At 34.1% G+C, this 11768-nt stretch overlaps 1 protein-coding gene and 1 non-coding gene across 2 annotated transcripts; both read left to right on the top strand.

The window, feature by feature from the left end:
* The first annotated feature begins 466 nt into the window (after positions 1 to 466).
* Positions 467 to 5060, top strand: LOC11411952 (cis-prenyltransferase 4, chloroplastic). Its single transcript, XM_039834721.1, has 4 exons — positions 467 to 903; positions 2882 to 2983; positions 3512 to 3579; positions 4613 to 5060. The coding sequence occupies exons 1-4, from the start codon at positions 559 to 561 to the stop codon at positions 5058 to 5060; spliced, it is 963 nt and encodes a 320-aa protein (XP_039690655.1). The 5' UTR covers positions 467 to 558.
* A 3216-nt stretch (positions 5061 to 8276) lies between these two features.
* Positions 8277 to 8410, top strand: LOC112422279 (small nucleolar RNA Z247). Its single transcript, XR_003012647.1, has one exon. It is a non-coding gene; the product is annotated as a small nucleolar RNA Z247 (small nucleolar RNA).
* The last annotated feature ends 3358 nt before the right edge of the window (positions 8411 to 11768 follow it).

Raw genomic sequence — 11768 nt, 5'->3', positions numbered from 1 at the left:
TATAGTAAAAGCATCCCTCAAAATTTGGAACAAATCCAAACCATAAAAATACGTTTTATTTTTATACTGCTGAGCGAAATCAGGCGCCATTTTTTGTACTTCGGGGCCGAAAAAACTCGAGACATAAGTCTCCAAAGATCAACAAAAATTGGGTCCTGATTTAGCCAAATCGACCGCCGATTTTGTACACCTCCAGAATTTCAATTTTGAGTCATACTACAACAAAACCTATGCTTTTTAATAATTGAATATTGAAGTGTAATAATATATAATTATTGATAGATGATATAAAATTACTAGTGAGACTCATTTAATAAAAAAATTGAGATGATATGCTGAAATGATTGAATGGTTATTAGATATTATTTGATGTCACTATGCTCCCAAAAAAATGGTGCATTCAAGATATTAAAACTCTAAAAACAATTTTTTCTATCTAAAACTTGTCAATTGTTTTCTTAACAAGTGCACAAACCCTTATAAATAAAGGCAGCTTAACCTCTATACATAAGCATAACATTTCATTGTTAATTTGTTGTGTCTCCCTATTGTATTACGATGTTCTCGTTGAGGCTCCCTATTGCACTAAAAAACACTCTAATAACCAACCCTGCTCCTTCTTCTCATCACCATTATTCCCGTTACCAATCACACCGATTCCCTTCACAACCCATGGTTGTTACCAAACGTGGCAGTGGCACTACGGCTGCTGCTCCGATTCCAAACACGGCACTTGAGTACGAGGCGGAAGGAAGATCTTCTTCCCCAGATGAAGACTTGCTGCTTATGCCGGCAGAGCTGAAGGAGGAGCTGATGCCGAAGCATGTGGCGTTGATTATGGATGGAAACAGGAGGTGGGCGAAAATGAGAGGGTTGCCGCCGGTGGAGGGATATGTAGCTTTAGTGTTGTAACACCCCGTTACCCAAAAGTATTTAAATATAAAACATTCATCAGAGTGATTCACCAAACGGACATGCTACACTACATCTCAAAAATTCTTAAATAGAAAATAAAACTATTTAATTCAACATCATCCATAACTTCAAAATTTATGCAGCGGAATACTATCATCAACACCGACAATTGTTTAAAACCTCCAAATAATATCTTGGCATAAAGCCTAACAACAATTTCAACCAACATAGGGCCATAACAACAAGTTCCAAAATAAGATACATAGGAAAGAAAACAACAATAAGAATATTTTCCATCCCACGTATCAGAGCCCTAGACACGACATTGAGCCACCACTGACTACTCAGGATCACCTGCAAGTTACCCATAGGAAGGACAACATTTTCAAGCAGAAGGGGTGAGATTCACAACAATAAATATAGATATTAAATCTTCAATTGAACCTAACACCCTATAATATCAAATACATCATCTTGTAAATATAAATAATTAATTCACAAGCAACAACAACATCATCAGAATCTACCCATCAAGTGTGTATACAAATATACATATTCATCAACAACATCATCATCATCGATGTAACAACTATAATCAACAATTAAGACTCATGCAAATGACATGACAACACTGCTAAGACAACACCTTAGACTCCTCAATAGATGCAAATATGCATGTGGTACCAAACAGGACCGAAGCCCTCACCGCTGTTGAGCAACTAGTGCTCCAGGACATGAGTCCTCTCCGCTGTTTTATGCATATGCAATGGACCTACTTGTGTATATCTACATACAACTTGACCATGCATACAAACTCCATATGACTTCACTTAAACAACATGTATGGTTAATAAATAGAGCATACATCTCAGTCATCAGCAACAACATCAATTAGAGATCCAATCAATCCAGAATAATGCACAATTAAATATAACTATGCTCAAAATTACAATACCAAGCACTACCACCCATGCACGAAATTCAACACTCAGGAACTGTGCAGCTCGCCTCGCGAGCACATCTGCTCGCTATGGCGAGTTCACAAAACTACATGCTCGCCATGGCGAGTTCAAGGCGAACTCGAGGCGAATGAAAATTAGGTGCTCTCGGGAAAATGACATTTTTCTCACTCAAACCTCAATTCTAAGCTCCCTATTCATCTTTTTAACCTAAAACTTGTTTCAGTCATCATTAAAATCATCTAGGTACCTTAAACCATCCCCAAAACATCTTATAACAACATTTCAAAAATCAAGTTTTGATCTGGCTTGCTCGCCACAGCGAGTTGGTCTGCTCGCGAGGCGAGCTATGAAGTTGCTCACTCGCGAGGCGAAACATGAATGCTCGAGAGGCGAGCGATGAACATCAGCACGGGCAGAAAACAGGTTTTTCTCAAAAATCCCATTTTTCTTCCTTTCACCCCCCAAATCAGTTTACAGATATAATTTATCTTGCTGTATGCACTCAGAACCTATTTCTAACATCAAAATCATCATTACAACTCCAAAATCAACATTTCATCATAAAACCCCAAAATCCCAATTCTCACCAAAACTCTATTAAATTCAAATTCAGAAATTAAAATCTATACTACTGAAGTAAACCTCACCCTTACCTTAGAAATTGCAGAAGAAATGTGCAGCAAAATCACTCTTGGCTCTACTTGCTCTTCTCTACCTTTTCTCCCAAAAGTTGGTTTTCACGTAAAACTGCTTCTGATTCTATTTTTCTAACTTCCCACTTACTTAACTCCCTTCTATTTTCATTTAACTCCCCATTAATTTTAATAAATTCTATTAACTCCCCAAACACCAAAATAATTAATATTTCTCACTTATTCTAATTATTATTAAAATAAACCATACAGTAAAATAATACACCACATAAATCACCAAAAATCATATATATCTATATATAGACTCCACATAAATCAAAATAATTAAATATAACAACTAGGGTGTTACAAGTGCAGCCCCTGAGAAGGGTGGTGAAATTGTGTTTAAGCTGGGGAATAAAGATTTTCACTATCTTCTTGTTGTCTACTGAAAACTGGGTTCTTCGTCCCAAGGTGCTAATTTCCTTTTTTTTTTTTTTTTTTTTTTTTTTTTTTTTATATTTATTTCCATTTGTCTCATTTACAAACAATCAGAGGCAGATCTACCTTAGAAGTGCATCTCCTCAGCTCTTAAAATTCATACCAATTTTTATGTGAAAAATGTTATTCGAACAATTATTCTTAAAAAACTTATGAAACAACCAAAGATATACAAGATAATATGGGTTTCAATAATTTTTTGTTTATTTTAATTATCTAATATATAAGTTGTCCAACATATATTGAGTACATTTCTTATTCAAATAACATGCATTTTTTCAAATAACATTTTCCATATATAGATCTACTGCATGATTTGGTGGAACTAATGTATGAATTTTAACCAATTAAATAAAGTATGTTGGAATGTGTGTTGCTAACCTTTCTTTTAAAGTAAAAATTGATTCAAATAATATCAGTATAAATTTAAAAACACAAATACATTTTATTTTTTTTAATGGCCAATGACTTTTTTCTTCTGAGTTTTGATTGTTGGTGCAGTTGGAGGTTCAATTCTTGTTAAGCCTCTTTGAAAGAACAATGAATTGTGAAGTTGAAGCAATCATGAGGTACAAAACTCGTACTGCTGCTCTGTATTTATTTATGGGTTAATGGTACTTTAGTCCCTGTAATATAGGTCATTTTTTATTTTCTCCCTGTAAAATTTTTTTTTTTATTTACCCCCTGTAATTTTATTTTTCTAGAATACCCCCTTAATAGGTCATAAAGCACCATTAACTCTTTATTTATTTATAGAAAAAAAACTCTCTTAGTGTTACTTTTGTTTTTTTTCTTTTTTGACAAACTTACGACTACTCGTTGATAAATAAGAAACCTAAAATGAAACAAGAGTAGTAATTTTTTTGACCCACTTATACATATCTAAGATTTAAAAAACGACCATTAAGTAATATATATATAATTTTTGTCTTTTGATTTCTTCTTTTTTAGCTCAAAAAAGAAAACCAAATATATATTAGGAACTTATACGGTACACTCACAAATTAAAGTGTACCGGTACTTTTGCTTCAAAAATTTATAAATTAACTATCATTTTTATGAAATAAAGAGCTATTTATTGATATTTATATTTTAGAAAATATCATTTCATAAGAAAAAACATCATTTCATTATTTATAAAAATCATACTAATGTTTTGTTTTTTTTTACATTTAATTGTTAAAAAAATCAAAATTTTCTTTTAAGAGTAATAAAATTTCAGAAAAATTAAAATTTATTTCGTCAACGTTTTTGGCAAATAAGATTTAGTTATTATAATTTTAGGTGATAGAAAATAATTTTTTTCTTCAAAAAATAACACATTTAACTCTTAATTTTAAGGATTTGGTGTACCAATACACTTAAATTTTTGAATGTACCATATAATTTGCCTATATATTAAGGCTTTGCGGAGCAGCTTGTTGCCATCTATTCATGTGTAAGTAATTTTTTTTATATATATAATATATTTGTTTTGTCTTTTCTTCTTTTTTAGCTGTATTTAATTATTTCTTCCTTTTATCAATTGATCTTAACTAACTAGATCAACTTTTTTTTTTGTCACTTTGTTGTAATTAATCATTATTTCCTTTCTTACAATAGAGAAAGAATTAAAATATCTGTGATTGGCGATTCATCAAAGCTCCCCAAGTCTCTACAGAAAATGATAGCTATTATTGAGGAGAAGACAAAGGATAATTCAAGACTCCATCTTATTGTGGCAATTAACTATGGTGGAAGATATGATGTAGTCCAAGCATGTAAGAGTGTAACTAAGAAAGTGCAAGATAGAATTATTCATTTGGAAGACATTGATGAAAACATTATTAAAAATGATTTGGAGACTAAATGTATCGAGTTTCCTTACCCTGATCTACTAATCCGGACCGGTGGAGAACTACGAGTTAGCAACTTCTTGTTATGGCAATTGGCATATACAGAACTTTTCTTTAATCGAAAACTTTGGCCTGATTTTGAGAAAAATGATTTTGTTGAGGCCTTAAGTTCATTTCAACAGAGAGAAAGACGTTACGTCGGTGCGCAACATTAGTATACACATCTGTCTAGTAATATGGTGGTTTTTTGATTTGTGTTTTGGTTCTTTGAGATCATATAGCTTATGTTGGGTTTTTGAGTGGCATTGAGTTTTAGCTTTTATTTTCCTACTAGTCGCAATGTCTGTTGTAATTTCTTGTATCTTGCTCGGTATGTCTTGTATTTGTTGTGTGATCCTTCAAGAATATTAGTTGTAGCACCAACATGGTCCTTCTTCACAACACCCTTGTCCTTCTTATATTTTTTTAGATTTCTCCTTTTTCTTGATTGCCGCAACCCCGTCTTAAAGCGCTTTCCAATTTTGTTTTCTTCAAAACTGGAAGATGTTGGAGATGGGATTCCCCAACAATGCTCACTTGGAGTAAAGACGAGGTCACGTGAGTAGCCTCCATAGACAAATAGGTTCTTCCTTGTTACAACCCTTCCATTTTTTCTCTATGTGATCGATTCCTTTAGCATTAGAACTCGTAGTAGGATCTTTATTTTGCTTCCTGACAACCTTTAGTCCCCGTGCCTTGGTGATATACGCTTTCCACTCATTATTACAGGATTTGCTCATTGATAAGTGTCAAATTTACTTTATCAACATTTTGTAGGGTTTAATTTTGAAAGAACACGAAGAACCAAATGTTGAGAAATCGGCTTAGCGCAATTTTTTTGGTGAAACTACTGCAAAATACCCTTTTTAAGTCGGGTAAAAAAGTCTTGATAAGTCGGTTCCTGGTTTGTCTTAATAGTTTTTAGTTGTTAAGTCGGATTTGAGTCGACTTAGAAAATGACTTTTTAAGTCTTTGCAAATAGTTAAAAGACTTAAAAGGTATTAAATAAAATTAATTGAAAACTCCTGGTTGTACTATGAATCTCATACTCCAGCAATTAAATAACTGTTGTGAATATATATATATATATATATATATATATATATATTAGTGAATGTCCATCTATAACCCTTCCACATGCTTGTAACTCCCACTAGTAAGTCCACTACTAAGTGGGTTGTAATGTGATCATTCATGTACTTATATGTGTCATATAAATAGGACCTACATTAAAATGTAATGACACACTTGTGAAGTAATACAATATACTCTTTTGTTCTCCCTTTATCCTTTCTCTCTATTCTTATATACTTTACAATATTTTGCAATGCATTGGATTAATTTCATAACACGTTATCAGCACGAAGCTCTATCAATCTGAGATTTATAATTTCTTTCAATCTAAACCAAAAGAAGAAGAAGAAGAAGAAAAAAAGGAGTAAAAATAGAATACTCTTCATCAACCGGGTATGTCTAAAGTATGATTATGTATGTCTAAAATATAATTCAGTATTGAATCAACTATTAGAATTTTTTACTATTCTAATTTTCTCTTCTCAATTAGATTTTATTTTGTACATTTATCTTTGTATAATCATCAAAAGTTCTTTGACTTGTATAATTATCATTTGTTTCTTTATTATTCTTGTTAAATTTCAAAGGATTTAACATTGAAGCGTCCTTGAAGGATTGCTTAAACAATGGAAATCTTTTATAATACAGTTCCTGAAGAACTAAATATATATGATGAAGATCAAAAGAGTTGTCCCTGAACGATTGCAAACAATCAAATTTTTATCATTGTTTATGATGGTTTGAGATATATATAGTTCTTGAAATACGAAATATTTAATATCAAACTTCCTCAAAGGATGACGAAAATCATGATCTTATTTGGTGTTGATAGATTTATGATTGAAAATAAGATCTATTTTATCTTTTAGAAAAGAAAAATAAAAGTATTGAAGAATTAATTTGTAATTTTAAGGATCCCTGAAGGATCAGGATCGCTCAAATAAAGAATTATTTTACAAAATTATTTTAAGCATGTGAAAGGCACCCAACCATCATCAAGACAAGACAAACCATACTACTAGCAAGAAAATTGAATAATTTTACAAAAAGAATACACATAACAAGATTAAGCAAGCATTCATGTGTGGAAAGACCTATAAAATAAATTATAAGTGTACAAAAAGTATTCTCAATTCCTAAGTTACTTAAGATGTGGAGGTTATGAGAATATATTTTTATTATGTAAATATTGTTACTTTTATTTCTATACGTATTATTTTTCAACATGTTCAAAATGTTAATACTATCGAGTTAAGAGGAAATAAAAGTTTTAGAGAAAAAAAAACTTTGGCATAGATTTTATTATATTCTCTTTTAGTCGAAGAATAATATGTTAATAAAATATATGAATATATTCTAAAGAGAATTCCATAATCAATGAGAAAATTGTGGTGAACTACAATTCATTATAAATTTGGTTTGAAATGGGTGAATTTGCCTTAGATAGTAAGCGAAACTTTAAAAGATAGTCACTCAATTTTAGTGTGAGATAATTAATTATGTTATGTATTTTATGAGTTTTTTTTTTTTTTTTTAAGAAATCAAAATGAAATTATATAACACACCAAACAGTAATATCCAAGCATAAGGTATGTCAAAGACACCACTGTTAGAGACACAATCCCTTAATTATTGGATCATATCAAGTCAACACATCAAGTTATAAATAACAATTATCTGCATATCAAGTCAGCACATCTTATACATAATTAGCAATTATTTATATCATATTCTGTTGTATATATTGTATGTCTTACTCAACATTTTAAAGATAAGAAATACAATACAAACTTTCTATCTTGGCATCAGAGCTCTTAAGCTGAAAAGCTCTTGATCCATCAGAAAAACATGGCTTCCGCTGCCAACAACAACAAAAATGACCTACCATCATCTGTATCTGTCAAGCTGGACAGAAACAATTATCCCCTATGGAAATCTCTAGTTCTACCAGTGGTCAGAGGATGCAAGCTCGATGGATATATGTTGGGAACGAAAAAGTGTCCTGAAGAATTCATTACCTCTTCGGACTCAAGCAAGAGCAACAACCCTGCCTTTGAAGAATGGCAAGCCAATGATCAACGCCTCCTTGGGTGGATGCTCAACTCGATGGCTACTGAAATGGCAACTCAGCTGCTGCATTGTGAGACCTCCAAACAGCTTTGGGATGAGGCTCAAAGTCTGGCTGGAGCACACACGAGGTCTCAAATCATTTATCTCAAGTCTGAATTTCACAGCATCAGAAAAGGGGAAATGAAAATGGAAGACTATCTAATCAAAATGAAGAACCTTGCTGACAAACTCAAACTTGCCGGCAATCCGATTTCAAATTCTGATCTGATCATTCAAACTCTTAATGGTTTGGATTCTGAATATAATCCTATAGTTGTAAAATTGTCCGATCATACCACACTCAGCTGGGTGGATTTACAAGCTCAATTACTAACTTTTGAAAGTAGAATTGAGCAACTGAATAACCTCACCAATCTGAATTTGAATGCAACAGCAAATGTTGCAAACAAATTTGATCACCGAGACAACAGGTTCAATTCCAACAACAATTGGAGAGGTTCCAACTTCAGAGGTTGGAGAGGAGGCAGAGGAAGAGGCAGGTCATCCAAAGCACCATGCCAAGTCTGTGGCAAGACTAATCACACTGCAATAAATTGCTTTCACAGGTTTGACAAAAACTACTCAAGATCCAATTATTCAGTAGACAGTGACAAGCAAGGATCTCACAATGCCTTCATAGCCTCTCAGAACTCAGTCGAAGACTATGACTGGTACTTTGATAGCGGTGCAAGCAATCATGTAACACATCAAACTGACAAGTTCCAAGACTTGACTGAGCACCATGGTAACAATTCTCTGGTTGTTGGTAATGGTGATAAATTAGAGATTGTGGCCACAGGTTCTTCAAAACTTAAGTCACTCAATTTAGATGATGTCTTATATGTACCTAACATTACCAAAAATCTATTAAGTGTTTCAAAATTGGCTGCTGACAACAACATATTTGTTGAGTTTGATAAAAATTGTTGCTTTGTGAAGGAAAAATTGACAGGGAAGGTAATACTAAAAGGGCTACTTAAAAATGGATTATACCAGCTCTCAGGCACCAAAGGAAACCCATATGCTTTTGTATCTGTCAAGGAAAGCTGGCATAGGAGACTTGGTCATCCTAATAATAAGGTCTTAGACAAAGTCTTGAAAAGTTGTAATGTCAAAGTACCACCTAGTGATAATTTTAGTTTTTGCGAGGCATGCCAATATGGCAAAATGCACCTTTTACCTTTTAAGTCTTCTTCTTCTCATGCCCAGGAACCACTTGAGTTGGTCCACACTGATGTATGGGGTCCTGCACCAATAATGTCTTCCTCTGGTTTTAAATACTATGTGCACTTTATTGATGATTTCAGTAGGTTTACCTGGATTTATCCCTTGAAACAAAAGTCTGAAACTATGCAGGTTTTTACTCAATTTAAAAACCTAACTAAAAACCAGTTCAATAAAAGAATCAAAGTAATTCAATGTGATGGTGGTGGTGAATACAAACCTGTGCAGAAACTTGCAATAGATGCTGGTATACAATTTAGAATGTCATGCCCATATACCTCTCAACAAAATGGAAGAGCCGAGAGGAAACACAGACATATAGCTGAATTTGGCTTAACCTTACTTGCACAAGCTCAAATGCCCTTACATTATTGGTGGGAAGCCTTCTCTACTGCAGTATACCTCATTAACAGACTGCCATCCCAAGTTACTCAAAATGAGAGTCCCTATTCACTCATATTTCATAAAGAACCTGACTATAAGTTGCTAAAACCATTTGGTTGTGCGTGTTACCCTTGCCTCAAACCGTATAACCAACACAAGCTACAATTCCACACAACCAGGTGTGTGTTCTTGGGATATAGCAACTCCCACAAAGGTTACAAATGTCTCAACTCTCATGGAAGAACTTTCATATCAAGACATGTCATCTTTAATGAAGACCTTTTTCCATTCCATGAGGGGTTTCTCAATACAAGAAGTCCTTTGAAAACAACAATTAACAATCCATCTACTTCTTTTCCTTTGTGCAGTGCAGGTAATTCTATCAATGATGCTAGCATACCAATCATTGAAGAAGAAAATCAAGATGAGACAAACGAAGAAGACTCTCAAGGTGTTACTAGTGACACAGAACAAACTGACAATGGTTCATCAGAAGGTGACACCACTCATGAAGAGACACCAGACATAGTTCAGCAGCAAAATGTGGGTGAATCAAGCTTGGACACAAATACAAGTAATGCAATACACACAAGGAGTAAGTCAGGCATTCACAAGCCGAAGCTACCTTACATTGGAATCACTGAGACTTACAAAGACACAGTGGAACCTGCAAATGTGAAGGAAGCTCTCACAAGAACCTTATGGAAAGAAGCAATGCAAAAGGAGTTTCAAGCTCTCATGTCCAACAAGACGTGGATACTAGTCCCTTACCAAGATCAAGAAAACATAGTTGACTCAAAATGGGTCTTCAAGACCAAATACAAGTCAGATGGTTCCATAGAAAGGAGGAAAGCCAGACTAGTTGCAAAGGGGTTTCAACAAACAGCTGGAATCGACTATGAAGAAACATTTAGTCCTGTAGTCAAAGCTAGCACAGCCAGAGTCATCCTCTCAATTGCAGTACACCTCAATTGGGAAGTTAGGCAACTAGACATCAACAATGCGTTCCTAAATGGATACCTCAAAGAAACCGTATTCATGCATCAGCTAGAAGGATTTGTTGATCCTACCAAGCCTAATCACATATGCAAACTATCTAAAGCAATTTATGGGCTGAAGCAGGCACCGAGAGCTTGGTTTGATAGTCTCAAAACTGCATTGTTAAATTGGGGCTTTCAAAACACAAAAAGTGACCCTTCTCTTTTTCTTTTAAAAGGTAAAGATCATATCACATTTCTCCTTATATATGTGGATGACATAATAGTCACAGGCAGCAACAACAATTTCCTTCAAGCTTTCATCAAACAACTTAATGATGTCTTCTCTCTCAAAGATTTGGGTCGTTTACACTACTTTCTGGGCATAAAAGTACAAAGAGATGCAAGTGGAATGTACCTTAAACAATCCAAATACATCGGTGACTTGCTGAAGAAATTCAAGATGGAAAATGCCTCACCATGTCCAACACCGATGATAACAGGAATTGAAATTGAAAGATCCAACTGTGTTCAGACAAGCCATAGGAGGGCTGCAATATTTAACTCACACAAGACCTGACATAGCCTTTTCTGTTAATAAACTCAGTCAATACATGAGTTCACCTACCACTGACCATTGGCAAGGTATAAAAAGAATCTTGAGATATCTCCAAGGCACCATCAATAATTGCCTGCACATCAAGCCATCCACTGACTTGGATATAACAGGTTTTTCTGATGCAGACTAGGCCACTAGTATTGATGACAGAAAATCCATGGCTGGTCAATGTGTGTTCCTTGGTGAAACACTCATCTCTTGGTCCTCAAGAAAACAAAAAGTAGTATTAAGATCAAGCACAGAGTCAGAGTACAGAGCACTAGCTGACCTAGCTGCTGAGATAGCATGGATTCGTTCACTACTTTTTGAACTGAAACTCCCATTGCCAAGGAAGCCCATACTATGGTGTGATAACTTGAGTGCCAAGGCACTAGCTTCTAATCCAGTATTGCATGCTCGTTCTAAGCATATTGAAATTGATGTTCATTACATCAGAGACCAAGTACTACAAAATAAGGTTGTTGTGGCTTATGTTCCTACAACGGATCAAATTGCAG

This window comes from Medicago truncatula, chromosome 5, assembly GCF_003473485.1.
Source record: "Medicago truncatula cultivar Jemalong A17 chromosome 5, MtrunA17r5.0-ANR, whole genome shotgun sequence".
In the NCBI taxonomy this organism is placed as follows: Eukaryota; Viridiplantae; Streptophyta; class Magnoliopsida; order Fabales; family Fabaceae; genus Medicago; species Medicago truncatula.
The sequence above is the reverse complement of the archived record's forward strand: the minus strand, read 5'-3'. Positions and strand labels throughout refer to the sequence as shown.